Source organism: Saccopteryx leptura, chromosome 5, assembly GCF_036850995.1.
Source record: "Saccopteryx leptura isolate mSacLep1 chromosome 5, mSacLep1_pri_phased_curated, whole genome shotgun sequence".
Taxonomy (NCBI): Eukaryota; Metazoa; Chordata; class Mammalia; order Chiroptera; family Emballonuridae; genus Saccopteryx; species Saccopteryx leptura.
This window is the reverse complement of record NC_089507.1, coordinates 141,760,225-141,778,770: the sequence shown is the minus strand read 5'-3', so window position 1 is coordinate 141,778,770 and position 18,546 is coordinate 141,760,225. Positions and strand designations below refer to the sequence as shown.

At 54.9% G+C, this 18,546-nt stretch overlaps 1 protein-coding gene across 5 annotated transcripts in view; it reads right to left on the bottom strand.

Annotated features, from left to right (window-relative positions):
- Positions 1 to 18,546, bottom strand: part of DPP6 (dipeptidyl peptidase like 6) — a 573,115-nt gene that overhangs the window by 9,672 nt on the left and 544,897 nt on the right. For all 5 annotated transcript variants that reach the window (XM_066385521.1, XM_066385524.1, XM_066385520.1 and 2 more), the window contains exons 17-20: positions 13,255 to 13,302; positions 7,007 to 7,105; positions 4,020 to 4,089; positions 1,311 to 1,505 (exon numbers count right to left, since the gene is read on the bottom strand). In XM_066385521.1, coding sequence (XP_066241618.1) covers positions 1,311 to 1,505; positions 4,020 to 4,089; positions 7,007 to 7,105; positions 13,255 to 13,302 — 412 coding nt within the window. The remainder of the gene's footprint in view (positions 1 to 1,310; positions 1,506 to 4,019; positions 4,090 to 7,006; positions 7,106 to 13,254; positions 13,303 to 18,546) is intronic.

The window sequence follows — 18,546 nt, the reverse complement described above, 5'->3', positions numbered from 1 at the left end:
GAGAGAGACTGAGGGCCTGGGTCTTGGTAGCATTGCAGGTATCGAATCCAGCAGCCCCAGGGCCTGCCATCCTTCTGAACTTCCAGAGCTGACATGGGCCCTTATCATTAAAGCACATCCGATATTGTGTGCACCTGTGTTGTTAACATCCAGGAGCAAGCCTCTCACAGAAGCACCTTCCTGGACCATCTGGTCTGCAGACTCTTGTCCCTCCTCTGTCTGTGACACACACAGGGCTCTGGACATGTTGCCTACCTCTCCTCCACCAGCTCATAACTCCCTGGAGAGAGTAGGCGTCCACTCCCTCACTATCCATTGAAAAAAAAATCATTGACTTGGCACATGCCACCCACCTATCTTTTTAAAATGAGGGAAATATTTTGAAAAAGCCAGTGGAGTGAAATCTTTTAAACCTGCAGAGCACACAGGCGTGAGAGCAGGGAAGCTGGGACGTGATGCTTACAGTCACCAAACACTTATCAGTATGGGTTCCGGTGCCGCCCCCGCGCATGCTCGGGGTGCCAGCTTCACACTCCGTGGTTCACGACAAAGGCCATTCCTTGGGTCCCTGGGAATGGTGTTTTCCTGGCCCTTCCTGTCCTTCTGGGTGTCTGTGTCTGTGGACTCAGCTGAGTTGTCTCTCAGGGGCGCTACCCATTCGTGTTGCTGTTGCTGTACCTCATGTCTTTGCAAACTATTTCTACACAGCGAGCCTGCTGGCCAGGTGGAGCCCGCCCAGGGGCTTGATGTCTTTGTTTCTTGGGCAACGATAAAACTCAATACATAATTGTGAGCATCTGTCTTCCGGTGCCAGGCCCTTTCTGGTCTCCGTGACACTCGGTTGAGCTTGCTGGCTCCACGACAGGCATGTGGGGGGAAAGACGGACAAGACTGTGTGCCACTCTTTGGGGCCGTACAGGCTCTCTGACTGTCCACGTGCAGGTGCACGTATCCTTGTCTCAGTCACGGGGGGGGGGGGGACACCCATCGTGTGGGTTCATCCTCACACTCAAGTTCTCTTTCTCCCTCTTGGGAAGAGAGGCAACGTGTCTGTGGATACTGGCTGAGGTCTGACTGTCTCTGCCCTGGTTTGAATTAAACAGACACGTGACCTAGCTAGACACGGAAAAACCACGGTTCTGGGAGGACACGACCCGTGGGGATGCTCCCTTTGGGCGATTCCGCACGCAGAACGTGCGTACTGTCCAGACCGATGCCGGAGAGGACCGGGGTGCGGCCGACAGGAGATGCGCCCTGCCCGGCCCCTCCTGTTGGGATGGGCCACTGGTGGCGGGGGTAGGGGGCCTCACCTCACAGCCTCCAGCTGGTCTTTCTCCTCCAGGGAGCCCAGCTGCCGCCGTACCTCATGCAGGAGCTTGGTGCCTTGGAAGCCGCTGCCACGGCCGTCGCACTTGAGCACCACGGCTCCATGGCTGCTCACCATCACCGTCTCCCAGCTCACCTCGAACTTCTCAGCCACGCTCTGGCTGCCTGGGGTGCCGTCCCTGGAATAGACAACACATCTGGGTGTTGGGCTTCTCTCCTGAGGGGGCTGTGCCCACCCAGGAGGGGCCGCGACCCCTGGCTGCCACCCACCAACTCCCTGTCGCAATCTGGTCACCCAGGGTGGGTGAGGGGCATTGTCTCTACCGCTGGCAGGGGGTGATGAGGAATGTGAGTGCTCAGAGGGTCACTTGAAGCAGGTGGCACTCGTTAGTTAGGACAGCCACCAAACGACTTGTCTTCCCAACACTGAACACCTCTTCCCTTTTTTCCCAGTTCCAGAGATCTCAGAGTGTCTCCCACCCTGTCCCCCAGCCCTCGTCACCTGCATGACAAAGACATGTGTTTCTTTCTTTAGCAGAACCCCTGGTTTGAAGAAATTCTCTTTTTGATTAACTCAGCAGAGACAGCGCATGCGCCGGCCCGGATGGCCTGTTTCGTGGGCGTGCCCGAGATGGCCTGCTTCCTGCGAGGCGGAGTGTCCCCGAGCCCTGACCTAGGTGGTTCCACTGGGCTCCTGTCCTGCCCACCCCATGCAGGGACACCGCCCTGCCGGGTGTTGTCACCCGCGGCTCAGCATTTACACCATGGAAATTGGCCAGTGTTGCCAACAGGGCCCTCTGAAATGAAGACCTGGGGTCCCAGCACTGGCTGGCACACCAGTGGGCACAGGGGTGGCTTTGAAATGATCTTCCTCTCAGAGAGGACAGGATGAACTGGAGGGAAGGCCGGTGCCTCTCCAGCCTCCCTCCTGGGAACAGCAACATATAAATCAGGGGTCCCCAAACTACGGCCCACGGGCCACATGCGGCCCCCTAAGGCCATTTATTTGCCCCCCGCCACACTTCCGGAAGGGGCACCTCTTTTATTGGTGGTCAGTGAGAGGAGCATAGTTCCCATTGAAATACTGGTCAGTTTGTTGATTTAAATTTACTTGTTCTTTATTTTAAATATTGCATTTGTTCCCGTTTTGTTTTTTTACTTTAAAATAAGATATGTGCAGTGTGCATAGGGATTTGTTCATAGTTTTTTTATAGTCCGGCCCTCCAACGGTCTGAGGGACAGTGAACTGGCCCCCTGTGTAAAAAGTTTGGGGACCCCTGATATAGATGGTGCTGCCCCCACGGAGGTGACTGCCTCTGCTGTCACTGCCATCTGGGCTTCCTGCCAAGGATGGAGGGCGGGCAGGCAGGATTGTGTGTGTGTGTGTGTGTGTGTGTGTGTGTGGCACCACATCTGAGGATTAAACATGAAGGGACCCTCTGTGATGTCATACACGCGAAGGGTGCGTGAGTTACTTCAGGGGGGGATTTTCTGTTTTATATCAGTACCGCCTGGTCTGGTTCCTTAGGCATCCTGAGGTCCCCCATCTGCACTGCTGTCATGTTTGCAGTCACAGTAAAAAGCCTCACAGGCAAGGTGACGGGCTGCCCAGAGGCCTGTGGGACATGGGCTCAGCGGTGGCTGGTCTTCAGGGAAGCGAGTTGTTTGCACACTGAGAGCCCTGCCGGGGTCTCTCTGAGATTACTGAGGAAGCCGGCATTTGTGGGAAAAAAGCTGTCATTAATGTCTTTTAGAAAGCGATGAAGATCTGTATAATGAGGGCAGAATGGGAGATGTGTGCAGTGTGTGTGTTTGGAGTTGTTGCCAAAGGGCCAACCCGTCCAGACAGTGAGGAAAGTGGGTCAGAGCCTTGGGTCTGTGCCCCAGGTTGTCTGTCCCTGCAGACGGTCTCCAGGTCCGAGCAGGGCCATCAGGCTCTCTGACACTCACAGTGAGGTAATCACTGTGGACCCTGAAACACCCCTAGGGCAGGCCCTTGCTCTTTCCTGACCGCTGACCGCTTACAAGTAAACACAAAAGTGCCTCTGTGCGGTGATGTGAGCACCAGTGAACCCTCACCGGACCTCGGGGCTTGGAGGCACTGGGAGCCCCAGGTTGACAGCTCTGCAGGCTTGCACACGCAGGTGGGACCCCTGGTCGCATGCCACACCTTCAGGGGAGGTTCGAGAGCTCTTAGAAAGCTGCTCCCAAAATCTAAACCTGGGGACCTGTTTGTCAGCACGAGGAATATCTGAAATAATCCTTTCTTGGCAAACGAATGGGGTTCAAGGCAGTTTCATAGCAGGAAACGCCGCTCAAGCTGTGGGCAGGCCGTGGGCAGAGTGAGCTGCTTCTTGGGCCACCCCAGGCGAGCCTCAGAGCACACCTGTCCTACCAGGTGCACGGCTTGACTTGGCCACTAGCCTTCAGGACTGTGTCTGAGTCTAACGATTGGCCACGGCAGGGCCACAGGGAGTCTGACTGCAGCTCCGTTTGCCTGGGGACAAACCACCCTGAGGGGACCCGGAGCCCTCTGGCCTTGGACCCTGGTGTCACCGGCCGACGGCTGAACTAAGCTTTTCCTTTGCAACATTTCTCCCTCTTGTTTTCTTAAGAGTTCAACATCCATTCACCACGGTGTGACAGAGCCCACAGCTAGCACCCCAAAAAAGGAAGAAGCAGGGGGTACTCACACCACCAGGAGAAGGGGGTAGTGGGTGGTCTCGCTGAAGGTTGCTGGTTTGAGGACCTGGATGGGCAGACCTGCGCAGACACAGAATAGGCAGCAGGTTACGGGCCATGTTGCTGGAGGAAGGGGAAGGACTTCGGGGCTGGCCCTGATGGTCACCTTGTGACTCCTGGGTGGTCTTGGGAAAGTCACCCACCATCTTTGAGCCTTAGTTTCGATCAGACACTTAGATTCAATCTTGCAGATGGAATGGGTTAGAAAGCAGAAACCACTGGATATTCCCGAGGCTTTGCTAACAGATGGCTACCCGGGCAGGGAGAGATGAAACCCCGAGGGCAGCGGGAGGGGTGTCCGGGGGAGCCCCAGGATGATGAGGAGAGAGAGAGAGAGAGAGATGGAAGGTCTGCTCATGAGGCTGGGCTGGCAGCTCCGAGGAGGGGGCTGAGGGAGGTGGATACCCTCTGTGCAAAGCCAGGGGTGTTGAGCCAGCTTGCGTGCAGGCTGGTGTTGAGCAAGTGTGTCTGTGGACTCCCTCCCTCTCTCTCTCTCTCTCTTTCTCTCTCTCTCTCTCTCTCTCTCTCTCTCTCTCTCTCTCTCTCTCTCTCTCACACACACACACACACACACACACACACGGAGAGAGAGTTGGGAAGCCCAAGGCCATTAAACTCTGGTTCTTGGCAGTATGGCATAGTGAAGGTGTGGAATTTTCCTTACCAGTTTCTTCTGCGCCCCATACCCCCAAACAAACCTTTCCACCCAGGACATTGTTTAGCGATAGTAACTATACCCCAGATTAGCAATTCAATTGGAATTAGCGGTTTTCCCAATAGAATGACTGCGGACGCACCCCAGGCTGGCAGCCAGCCCTGACCAGGGTCTCTCCTTCACTGGGGATGGTGACTGAATGTTAATGGCTTGCAAATTGGATCCATGGCCCGCAGAAAGACCAGTTCAGGCTTTATCAAGGAAAGATCCATAAAACATGGTCTGGGCTGCCCCCTGCCACCGATGATAATAAACCCACAGGCAGAACACGCCAGGACTGACAGACTGTGTATCCTGGTTTCCCTGAGAGCAGGCTGCGTTGCTTCAGGGAAAACCGTAGCCTCCAATGGAAAAAACAAAAAACAAAAATCCCAACAAAACAAAAACAGGTCTGCAGAGCAACATCTTCCAGATTTTCTGTGGCCCCTTCACCTCCATCCGCACATCAAGTCAAACCTCAGACTGGCAAGAAGGAGGAGCAGGTGGATCACTGGTGTCTGGTCTTCTTTCTGCCCTTTTTGGGTAGGGGGTGGCATCGCCCGTTAGTGCCCCGGGACTGGGGAAATGTCGCCATGATGGCAGCGCACAGAGTGGATCGGGGAAGTGGGCACTGGCTTTTGGGGAGGAGGAGGAACTGCACAAAGGAATGTGATGGGTCCTCACAGGCTGGGGTGGGAAGCAACGGATCTGAGAACACTGCGAGGGAGGGTTCAGGGACAGCTCCTGACTGCTGGCAAGGGGAGTCAGGAATCTGGAGTCTGGCCATGGAGGGCCACCGGTGGGTTTCCCAGTGTGTGACCGGTGCAGACCCGCGTGGTCCCTGGCGAGGGCCTTTTGTGGCTCTGTGGGTTGCGTGCTCTGCTGTCCTCATGACTGTCAGTGACCTGCCTCACGTGTTCATTTCGTACTGGGCTCTACAAATCATGGGGCCTGTCCTGAGGTGTGCAGACAGGCACAGAAGGGACAGCCAGGTCAGAAGAAATGTGGGTGTTGCTTATGTATTTGTCCACTCTTCCATCCATCTAACATCCATCCCTCAATCTATCCCTCAAGCCCTCCATCCATCCAACATCCATCCATCCCTCATCCATCCATCCATCCATTCAACATCCATCCCTCATCCATCCATCCATCCATCCAAACATCCATCCCTCATCCATCCATCCATCCAACATTCATCCCTTCATCCATCCATCCATCCCTCATCCATCCATCCATCCATCCAAACATCCATCCCTCATCCATCCATCCATCCAACATTCATCCCTTCATCCATCCATCCATCCCTCATCCATCCATCCATCCATCCATCCATCCAAACATCCATCCCTCATCCATCCATCCATCCATCCAAACATCCATCCCTCATCCATCCATCCATCCAACATTCATCCCTTCATCCATCCATCCATCCCTCATCCATCCATCCATCCATCCAAACATCCATCCCTCATCCATCCATCCATCCAACATTCATCCCTTCATCCATCCATCCATCCATCCATCCAACATCCATCCATCCATCCATCCATCCAACATTCATCCCTTCATCCATCCATCCATCCCTTATCAACCCATTCATTCATCCAACATCCATCCATCCAACATCCATCCCTCATCCATTCATACATCCAACATCCATCCCTCAACCATCCCTCAATCCATCCAACATCCATCCCTTCATTCATCCTTCATCAATCCATTCATTCATCCAACATCCATCCATCTACCAATTCAACATCCATCCCTCATCCATCCATCCCTTATCAATCCATTCATTCATCCAACATCCATCCATCAATCCATCCATCCAACATTCCTCATGCATCCTCCATCCATCCCATCTGCCCACCCATCTAAAATTGTCTCATTTTCTTACCTGTTGGCTCATCCGTACAAAAGAACTGCACAAAAAATACATAACCAGTCAATTTGAGGGTGCTCATACATTCGGGTCTGAATACCAGGACTCCAGGTTCCGTGTGGGAGTCTGAACTAGTGACCCATGTGGGTGGGCCAGATTTCCCTCTGACACATCTCCTTGTAATCTAAAGTCTCTCCGCCGGGGCTCTCTACACCAGATGGGACCCCTGTGTGCTCCAGAGTAACCCTCTATGTGGAAAGTGCCTCACTCAGTAGGGGGAGGGAGGTGTGAGACTGTGGGGGGCCCCGTCCGCGCAAACCTCCGCCTCTTCCTGTTCAAGGGACAGACGCAGCGCTTACTGTAATCGTCGATCCGGATCTGCCTGTATTCCACCTGCGGCATCTGCCGCTCGTTCACAGCCTTCTGCACGTGCTCATTCGTTTCCAGGTCAAACATTTCTGGAAGAGGAAGAGAAGAAATCACACGCTGAGATCCGGCTGCCGTGTATGGAAGCCACTGGTGTCCCCCGCGTCACAGATTCCCACACCGTCCTGCGGGGGAGTCGTGTTGTTTCTATCGCATGAACCGAGAGACAGAGACTTGGGATGCCTGCTGAGGGTCCAACCGGGAGCTTGGGTGGATGGAAGATCCTTCCCACTGTACTAGGGGCCCTTACCTCTCCCCCTGACCAACCCCCCAACCCCATAGAGTTTCGTTCTCCATGGTTTGGGTATGTTCAACCTCAAGACTGCTGATTTGGGGAGACAAACATCATTTTGTTGTTAGGACACATGGTTCTCCAAATACCACAATAACCAAGGGAGGAACGGAGGAGAGCCACGTGGTCTTCACGACATTTTCCAGGAGAGTGTAGGATGCGTATTTTCTTACCTCAATCATAAGGCCGCCTGGCTTGGGGACCCCCTCAGTCTGGAGGAGCAAAGCAGTGGACAGCTCGATCCTAACCCTTATGCCCCCCTTGACATTAGAGATGCGGCCAAGCCCGTGTCTCCTCTCCCTGTGCCAAGTCCATTCCCCGGGGTTGTAACAACAGGGGGCTGCTCCCCGGGCCTGTGTCTCCAATTCCAAGAATGCCCCTCGCCCGCCCATGTCGTGAAGCCCCTACAGAAATGGCTTTTTCACCTCATTTCATCATCGGATATATAAAAAACAAACAAACAAGAAACTATCCAACTTCCCTTTGTTTTTCTCAGGGTAAGACTCCACAAGGGGACAATCTGTGGTCCATTATTCAAAAGGGAATTTTATCTTTGGGGGACTCCACTTTGGGCTCATCAAACCACGTGTGAAACCTTCACGAACCTTTCGAAGATGACATGCCACCGTGGGCAGTGTCCCCATGAACATGAAGCAGTCCCTTTAGGAACAACAGGCACGTGCCAGGGACTCTGTCTGCAAAGGCACCCCGAAGCCTCAACCTTCCGACATGGGTGTGGTCTCTACCTCTCTGCCTATGAAGTGAACCCCAGTGTGACAGCAAAGGCCCTCGGGGGGGTGTGGACGGGGTTGGACCAGAGGACAGGACACCTACCAAGGTGCACATCATGAGCAGGCACACCCGCATGACGTCTTCACCGAGAAGAACGGAGACGGGCCCATCCCTCTCACAGGAGCAGCCCTGCCTTTTGGGGATAGCTGCTGGTGGCCTCATGCCCCAACAAAAGAGGACAGAACGGGGCCCATGGCAGTTTCACGGTACCTGCCTCTCTCCCTCCGCCTGCACTTGAATTGGCTCTTTTGGACTTCCCCCTGCTAGCTCCAAGCCTGAGCCCGAAGGAGAAATGTCACACTCTGGGGGTATGTGTGTGGCTTTGCTACCTGCTGAGTTAAGCTGGCTGGGAGTTAACACAAACAGTCTTGTCACCAAAACACGTGTTTGCGAGTCCCGGACCTCAGAGCTCCCCGGGCTAATCACTCCTGGCACATCAACTGCCTTCAACTCCCACCCTTCCCGGATAGGCACCGAGGCAGGGGATGATCACATTTAGCCCAATATTAGATTTCTCATTTAATGACTGCCCACACAACTGGCTTTTATCAGCAGAGAGCTGGCTGTCCCACAGGGGAATTGAGTTAAGCCATGTTATCTGTCCCCGTAATTGCATTTGAAGGGGGCCATGGCTCAGTGCAGGAACTAAGAGATTACCGTGTCCCCTGAAGGGGCTCTGCTTTTGACTTGGGGGCCTTGGGTACCTCCGGTCGCAGCCCACGAATGGCCACTCCTTAATTAAATGTCTGCCTCCTCTAACATTTGGTGGAATCAGCTGTTTCAGATCTGGGGGAACAAAGCCCACTCCTGAGGGCTGCCTCCTGGGCACCCAGAGGCAGACAAGGTGTGCCCCCCTCCCCCATCCCACCCCCAACTCCTGGCTCTCCCCAGACCCTGTTGGTTTGGGCATTGGGAAGTCACCACTACGCTGAATTTAGGGGGGGCGAATCAGTGAGCAGAGACTTACAAAAGCCAACAGCAACCGACCTGTCGGCAAGGTGGGATGCCTGCTCTGTCCCCGTTTCTGTGGGATGTCACTGGGCAGGGCCAGGAGTGCAGGTGCCCAAGGTGGGTGCAGAGGTCACGCCGCATCTGCAGGGGCACCGCGGCCCGGCTGACTGCCCCACCTGGACTTTCTGTGCCTCCTGTCGCCTGGGCTGCTCCTGGTTACTCGGTGGCCTCCTGACGCACAGCCCCTGAACCCCCACCTCTGGCATCAGGAGCCCCATCCTCCTGTGCTCTCATTGACCAGACGTCACAGATGCCATCCCCACCCCGGGGCGGCCGCACAGCTCAGCACACACACAGGCCCAGCACTGGCACCGATATCCTAGACTCACACCTCAGCTGAGCAGCCTCTCACCTGAGCTCTGATGTCCAGCTGTTAGGTCAGTTGACACAGTTTGGGTAATTGCTGTTTACTTCCTCTCCAGCCAGATTTTAAGCAACTTGAAGGCCGGGCCTTATAATAGCATGAATTCACCTTTGGTTCCCTCTCAGCCTCAGGCATCATGCTAGGCAGGGGACCGGGTCAGCGACGGGCGACCGTGTCCCCCTATCAACTCCACCCCACCAAGAATGAGTGTGGTGACGGCAGCGCAGCCCCTGTCCCAGCATTCTCGGGTGCCGGAGGGGTGGACACGCCATGTCTGTGCCCAGCCCTCACTCTGCATCAACTGGACACCAGCGTGCCCCCAAACGTGCTGCCTTTGGGCCCCAGTGAGCCGTCTGCAGACTGGATCGTCACCCCGAACCCTCCAGAAAGGCTGCCCGGGGACCCTGGGGACTTTCCAGACACATGGACAACCAAGGGCTCAACGGGACCGTCATTCCACACCTGCTACCTGCTGACACCTCCTGGCATCTCCTGTGCCCCGTCCCACCTGCGGGCAGTCCTGTGACGCTTACTCGGGAAGAAGGTGGGGATGGGCAGAGTGGCTCCCGCACAGGGAGAACCGGGCGAGGGAAGGGACGGACGCCGAACACACCATGTCCAGGACGACCCCGTAAAAGCGCTGCCTCGATGCCGCCACGGGCAGGGGTGGGGGTGGGTTGGTTTTGCTTCTTTATAAAAACCCAACGGAAGAACGTAGGTAGGGAGGGAGGGATGCTGATCTCTGAGGGTCACATCTTCGAGTTCATGAACAGGCCGATGAGACCCTGTGGGCTGTCAGTGGGCACACATCACCCCTGGACTCCCCCAGCCCAGGTGCTCCCTCCGGGAGGTTGTGGAGCTGCACGGTGAGTCACAGCGCTGCGACAGTCCCCTTGCACCTGGACCAGGTACCTGCACATCTTTTCTGCTACACACACTCCCTCTCACACTCACAGGAGGACCAGCGATGTGGCCATGGGGACCGTGTTGGTTTTCCTGCCCTAGCACCGGAGCTCTTTGAACACCCAGGCAGCACGATGGTCCTACCCGTAGTTACGTTCTTAAGGAGACAGCTCTTAACCAGTTCAGACTCACCTCTGCAGACACCCCGCGGGCTCTGTTTGTGGATCAGATGTTCTGAAGGGGAAGACGCCCCTGGGTCACAGGGATGGGGCAGGAAGGACAGAACAGCCTGAGACAGTAATTTCAAGTCCCAGAGCAGGTCTGGGGGAGATGGGCCATCAGCCGCCTTCAGAGCCAGACCTGTCACCCCCGCCAGGACCTCTTGGGCCACCCGTGCAGTGTCCCGTGGCTTCTAGTCTGTTCCCGTCACATAGGACAGGTGGCACGTCAGCTGGCAGGCGAGGCTTTCCACGCGCCCAAAGGCCACCTCCCCAGGCTCCCTTGCCCTCCCTCCACTCCGCCTGGGGCACAGGGCCCCCATGTCCCCTCCATTTAGGACAGCTGGTCATAGCTACCTTCCTGACTGAGGAGGGTGGGCTGTCGCTGTGCTGGCCCTGTTCAAACGCGGGGTGAGTCTCAACCACCATCAGGGACCCAGTGCTATGGCAGCCAGAATTGGGGGGGGAGCTTCGATCAGAGAGGCTGTGGCTGTGGCTGTGAGTGCCCTCCTCTGGTGACAAGGATGCAAAGCCCTAGAAGCTGCTGGGTCCCGGGGCTGGCAGGGAGGCCCTGTGGCCAGGACCCTGTGCACGTGGCAATGAGACCTTGGGGACGCTGTTATCAGGCACCCATGGGGCCAGGTACGCAAAGCCTCAGGTGGCCTGCCCACGGGATAGGGTGGATACTCAACTGCGTTAAAGTGACGGATGGAATGGCCGGCATTTGAGGGACATTTAAAGGCTCGGGGCTCCCAACCTCAGTGTCCTACCCCCCCCCCCGATGCTGAGGCCAAGTAGAGCTCACCCCAGAATGGGGACCCTCTGTTCCTGCCGGCAGTGTGGCTCCCCCGAGCAGGGAAGCGGGGAGGCCGTGCCCTACGGGCTGGCTAGATGGGCCGGTTTTGGGGAGGGGGCCTCTGAGGCTGGATGGGGGCATGGTCATCTGTCCCCCGCTGTCTCGGTTCGGGTCTAGGATCTTACAGCCAAGCTGAGCTGGACAGGGGACTGGAATGGGGGATCAGGCTCCACCGAGCCAGCTGCTGGGCTCCAAATGCTACCACCCTGTGTGGCCTGAGCAATCCGGTCATGCTCCCTGGCCCCAGGGGTGACCACAGTTCCTGCCTCCCAGGCCGTGGGCGGGAAGGAAGGGAGTTAAGCCGTGTGAAGCACGTACAACAGCAGCCCCTAAAGTGCCTCAGGGGCGTGGGCTGTGGTCACTAATGCTGTCGCTACTACTCCTGGTGTCCACACCCCCCAGTCAGAGAGCCTGCCTCAGGGGCCCCCCTCCTGCGGACCTCTCTGCAAGGAACGCACCTGTCTGCCCTCTGGCTCTGGAGGCCCCCTTCACTGACGGCTACCTGGGAAGTACTGGGCAGCCACCCTGGACTCACTGTCCTTTTTCCTCATGGAGAGAGTGACCGCAGCCCTCGCCAATCTTCTCTCCTTCCATCTTCCTCCCTCCCTTGATTCCTCCCTGGTCACATGTGGCTTCTCCTGCAGGCAGGTGATGGAAATGACACACGCCACTGCCACTGCTCAGTCTCCACACAAGTCACACCTCTTTCTCCCCGCCCACAGGACCCGGAGCGGAGGTGCTGACAATGGTGGGGACCACCCAGGGGTCCTCCCAGGGTAGCCACGAAAAACCGGTGGCTTTGTACGAGCAAAACCGGGACCCTGGGCTCTGCTAAGAGCTGCCCTGTGTTCCCAGAAGAGGCTGAAACCCTCACTCCCGGTACCTGTCAAGGTGACACTCATTGGGAGACGGTTTCCCAGTAGAATCAGGAAACGCTCTCGGGGCTTTGAGAGCATCAGTTAGCGTGCTGTCCCTGGCTGGAGAGCGTTTGGTACATTTTCATCTGAACTCTCTCTAAAGCAGCCTCCCCTAGTCAGTCACAGGAACGTTCAGAAATGGCGCAGAGTTCGGGGCACTGTGCCCCAGCGTCCCTCCACCCCCACTGTGACACCCTGCAGTACGAAAGCAAAGTCTAGGCCAGGAAAGTGACTCGACCATGCGTCCCACTCAGGTTTGCTCAGAACACAGAGAAAAACACCTCACCAGGAAAGGCAGGCGAAGTCCTCAGTTTTAACAAATGCTCAAAATGAAAAAGACATATTTTCTTAAGAGGAAACATAAAGAAAGACGTCCCACGTCTACATGTGTGGGGTCCCTTCAAGCAAAAAAAAGAGCTACCCGTTCCTCAAGAGTCCCTGGAAGGCTCACGTCCCTGTAGCGACATGACGGTGTCCCCATACCCGCAAGGACAGATGAGCTCTGAAGTGTCACTGAGCCCTGGCCCCACGGCGGGGTCGTTTAAAGGGGGAAGGCAGGGCAGACAGAGCAGGGCTGATGCTCTGTGTTGTATATAAGGCACTTGTGGGGTGTGGGCCTCCTGGCTTGGGGACTGTCACACTTTTCCTTCCACCGCCTTTAAGCAATATTGGCGATGGGGGGGGGGTGAGTATGTTCTGAACTGCAAGGACAGACCCATCTCTGTCTCCGCACAGGAAAATGCAGCTGGACGATGTCATCACCCTGTTCTGCTTCCTCCTCCTCCCTGAGTCGCAGGAATAGGCAAGACAAGACCACAGGGCACTTACTTTTCTTGTCTGTTGTGTTGTGGGCGGTCACCATGGGGACTCCAGGACCTGCATCGTTGTCAGGCAGCGAAGCCAGAAAAGAAATAAGAACAGGCCGTTAGCTGATCTGAGAACAAAGGCGAGAGAACCCAAGGCTTGGCTACCACGTCAGCTGTTACCTCGACCCCGCGATGAGCATATATGTATATTTGACGTTACTGAAATACCACAACATGTGATGTCACAAAGAGCCGTCTGCTTTCTGTCCTTTTATCACTTCATCCCGTGGGTCCAGATGCAAACCCACGCTGGCTTCACCCAATTCACAGTCCCGAGTAGCCTCTCCTTGGCTGGCTACCCCCCCCACCCCCAGGATGCTTTGTGGAAAATGGATTCACATAACAGGAGTGTTTGGCGAAGGTTAAAATTGTGTTACGGTTTTTCCCTCCCATCCCCTCAGCTTGTGGGTTTCTGGTTTCCAGGGTGGCCGTCTAAGTTCACGGCTCCAGGGAGGGGAAGGAAGGCACAGGTGCGGACACAGGGACCCTGGTCAGCTTTCTTCAGTCACTTTATAGCCCGAGGGGATCTCGGGAAGAAAAAGGGGTCTCCTAAACTATTTTTATATCACTGCGAGAGCATGAGAGGCAGGGCCCTGGGGTCACCGCGGACTTCTACCCTCCTTGGCACTCCTTCTGTTCCCGCGAGCTGGACTTCCTGCAGGCCCCAAGGGATGCCCTGCTGTCCTCACTGGGCTGGTTCTCTCTGCCTGAACTCTCTGTCCCCAGACACCCCACAGTGCTCATCCTTCTTTGCTCAACCACCTTCCCCAAACCCCAGTTGCAAAGAACAGCCTGAACGCCCACACGATCAGCCTCTACCCCCCACCCTGCCTCCAGCTCCTCTAGAGGTCAGGGTGGTTGTACTGTCACATCAGGACCTCACCACCACGCGGATATTCGGTCTCCTCGCTCACTGAACTTCCTACTGCAACGTCCCCGACGACCAGACGTAAGCTCTGGTGAGCACGTGGACAGACGCAGAGACGGTGCCTTCCTGCCATCATTCCCAGCACCCAGAACAGTGCCTAGGATACAGGCAGTGCTGGGTGACACGTATCTGATGTGAATGCTGCACGTTCGATTGCAGAGAGTCCAGGAAGGGGCAGGGGAGGGCTGTCCTTTGGGCCCCAATGGACTTGAGAAAAGAGCCCCCCCCCAGGCCTTGGCTAAAACCGAGAGACAGACCTCACAGCCAGTCCGTTCCCAGGGACTGGACCATGACACCATCCAGCGCAGAGGTCCAGGGGACTATTTCCCCACCACACAGCCCCTTCCATGCACCCACAGACAGGATTGCCCAAATAGAACACAGAGTACCCAGCTACACTTGATTTCAGATTAAACAACCTGCATTTTTTTTTTTTTTGTATTTTTTCTGAAGTTAGAAGCGGGGAGGCAGAGAGACAGACTCCCACATGTGCCCGACTGGGATCCACCCGGCATGCCCACCAGGGGGCGATGCTCTGCCCATCTGGGGCGTTGCTCCATTGCGGCCTGAGCCATTCTAGTGCCTGAGGCAGAGGCCACAGAGCCATCCTCAGTGCCCGGACCAACTTTGCTCCAATGGAGCCTTGGCTGTGGGAGAGGAAGAGAGAGACAGAGAGGAAGGAGAGGGGGAGGGGTGGAGAAGCAGATGGGAACTTCTTCTGTGTGCCCCGACCGGAAATCGAATTCGGACTTCCACATGCCGGGCTGATGCTCTACTGCTGAACCAACTGGCAGGGCACCATAGTGTTCTATAACAACATGTAACAAGCAGATTGGAGGCGACCTTCTCAATGCTCAGCCCGCTCCCTTCCCCAGAGGTAACTGTGACCTTGGGGTGAGTCTTTTTCCCTTCCCTGCACACTGAGAAGATGCGGTCGTCACCTGGTGGGCATTCATAATGATACACATGCCACCACAGCGTGTAATACATTGTGTTACCCGCTGTGGAGTCAGCTCCAACTCCTGGCAACCCCGTGAAAGAGTGACGCCCACCGTGTCCTGTCCTCCACTGGCCCGCTATGCCGTGTAGCTCTGTGTAACACATTTGGCATCTGAGTGTCTAGTCTAACACAGCCGGCAGAGAGATGGGAGCACAGCCACTTCAGAGAGCAGCTCAACCATCGCTGGACTGTCCCACTCCTGGGAGGACCTCTGAGAGACTCCCATGCCTGTTGGCCAGTAGGCACGCAGTGACCCTAACAGCAGCAGTGTCCGAGTAACCAATCGGCCAGCTGGCCACTAGCAGGAGAGGGGATGGCTTAAATGGGACAATCACAGAGCAAACAGAACAAATGAGAAGACACCTACCTGGTGACAGGGACAAACATGGAAAATGTCATGTTGCAGAATGGTCAGTATAGGAATATACAATTATATTCATACTTATAAAAAGCTATAGGCCCTGGCCGGCTGGCTCAGTGGTAGAGCATCGGCCCGGTGTGTGGAAGTCCTGGGTTCAATTCCCGGCCAGGGCATACAGGAGAAGCGCCCATCTGCTTCTCCACCCCTCCCCCTCTCCTTCCTCTCTGTCTCTCTGTCTCTCTCTCTTCCCCTCTCACAGCCAAGGCTCCACTGGAGCAAAGTTGGCCCCAGCGCTGAGGATGGCTCCATGGCCTCTGCCTCAGGCGCTAGAATGGCCCAGCAACTCCCCAGATGGGCAGAGCATCGCCCCCTGGTGGGCATGCCGGGTGGATCCCAGTCAGGTGCATGCGGGAGTCTGTCTGACTGCCTCCCCACTTCTTACTTCAGAAAAGTACAAAAGAAAAAAGCTATAAAAACATTATTCTTACCAGATGTGTAGTATTCTATTATATGAACATATCATCCTTTCTTTTGGTCCATTCCCTACTGATGGATATTTAGGTTGGTTCTTTATTTTTCCTGTTACAATAAACAGAGCTGCAGAAAACCCTCTTATACACCTTCACACACAGGTAAGACCATGTGCATCAGGTAAGCCAGTTCCTAGCACTGCAATGACTTCGTTAAAAAGGTTTTGGAGTCGGTTTTCACTAGACAAACCTGTGGTTTCAAACATAAAACCCCCAAATCTCAATGCTTTAGGAAAACAGACATTTCTCTCTTGCTAACGTTACATTCTGGTGACCGGGCAGCGGCAGCCCTGCTGGATGCTCCTCCGTGCACCATCCACACTTGAGGCGCGGGTAGAGGGTCAGCCCCATCTGGAGCGTGCTGTGCTCATGGCAGAAGAAACTGAGCAAGGAGCTTGTGGAGCTTGTGTACGCGGTGGTTCAGTTCCCAGGACGTCCCGGCCCCAGTGGTTCACAGTGATGGGGGAGCCTCCTGGGTGTGGGTGTGAAAAGGGAGACAATCCCTGTGTCCACACAAGGCGGAGATGTGCCCTCCAACTAATTGTGTATGGAGGTCTGTTATAACTTGAAAAATGTTTGATTTTTAAATTTTTTTATTTTTACATATTAATGAGCAAATATTGTATGTTGGTATTATTTAATTGGTATTTTTCAAATATGGAGTGACACTGGACATCTTTTCACGCTAATCTGATATCTGCGTGCACGCGCGCATGTGTGAGAGAGCGCACACTGGCTCCTTTCCCAGCCTCTGTCCACTTCAGTTGCACGGTTGCCTGTCCTTACATATTTAGGAATTTAGCTCTTATGAAGATTGTCTCCTGTTCTTTCTAATTTGTCATTCAAAAAAGTGCCGTAAGTACAGTTGGTAGCAATTGTCATGTTGAATTGCAATTAAAAAACAAAAACGTAAGTGCTTTGACCAGGTACCCACTGCACCCCAGACATGGCAGACACACAAACACACGCTGGAATCCTGGTCCCTACCCAGTGTGCAATAAGATATTGCAATTCTGGCACTGCCACAGGACATTGCTGTGCCCTGGTTTGCTCATCTGTGAAATGAGGCTGCAGTGCCCAGTTCACAGGGCTATCTTCAGGGCTAAAGGAGTTCATCTGTGTAAAATGCTTACAACAGTGAATTTTAAGATTTCCCTGCTGGTTTTGAGACTTCTAGGGTGGTAGGCTCCAGGACAAGTGGCAGTGCCCCGTGGCAATGCCAGGATGGAGGCCAGGCAGTCTGCCCACAGGACCCGTCCTCTCACCCTGTAGCATCTCCACTTGGCTGCCATGTTTATCTATTTATCACAAAGCACAGTAGACCGCAGTGTTCATCTTAGCCCCACCATTTGCTAGCTGAGGGGATGTAGGCAAGTTACTTGAAGTAGCTCATCCTTAGATTTTTTTTTTTTTTTGAGAGAGAGAGAGAATGGATAGATAGACAGGAGGGGAGAGAGAAGCATCAACTCGTAGTTGTAGCACCTTAGTTGTTAATTGATGGCTTTCTCACATATGCCTTGACCGGGGGGCTCCAGCTGAGCCAGTGACCTCTTGCTCAAGCCAGCAACCATGGGGCCACGTCTATGGTCCCATACTCCAGCTGGATGAGCCAGCACTCAAGCTGGTGACATTGGAGATTTGAACCTGGGACCTCAGTATCCTCGGCCGATGCTCTATCCACGGTACTATCGCCTGGTCAGGCTCATTCTTAGATTCTTCATCTGTGAACTGGTGATTAAGAACCCTGCTCATTTTAAAAGAGCTGTTCTGAGGGTTAAATGACGACACACACTGAATGCCTAGAATACGACGCACACATTACACACTCTCAATAGGTGAGTGGTTTTGCCATTTCTATATTATTCTTATCGAGTCGGGGAGCTATGAACACCCACCCCCCACACTCTTTTGCCTGGGCACCCCTGGGCAATGGTCACACTGGGGACATGGTTGGTGGGGGTAAGGGAAGGGCCCCAACTGGAACTCCCTCCCGTGCTACAGAACTCGTTTATAGAAATCTTGTCCATGATAACAAACTTGTTTTGGGTTCAAGTGCCACCTGTCCCATCACAGGACTGATACTCTTGTCCCCTGTCCCCAAGCACCTGGCCAAGGGGGCTCCACATGCTGAGATGTGAGTCACAGACAAGGAGGCACCCCCCCTCCCCAATGCACATGGAACTGACTGTCCAGCCTGGCTTGTGCTTCAGGGCAGCACTGAAGAGCCCTCCCAGGAGCCATGCCCGAGTTCTCCACTCCACCTCCGCTCCCGATGGCCCTGAGCCCAACGGCCCGGTCTCATCCTTGCAGCTAGAATATCAGGTCCCTGGGGAAGGACTAAGCTGTGAGCATCTCACTGAGTAACCCGCAGTTGGTCTACTTAAAACATGCCCAAGGCCGTTCCTATGCTGTTACTCCTAGACTCTTGATAACAT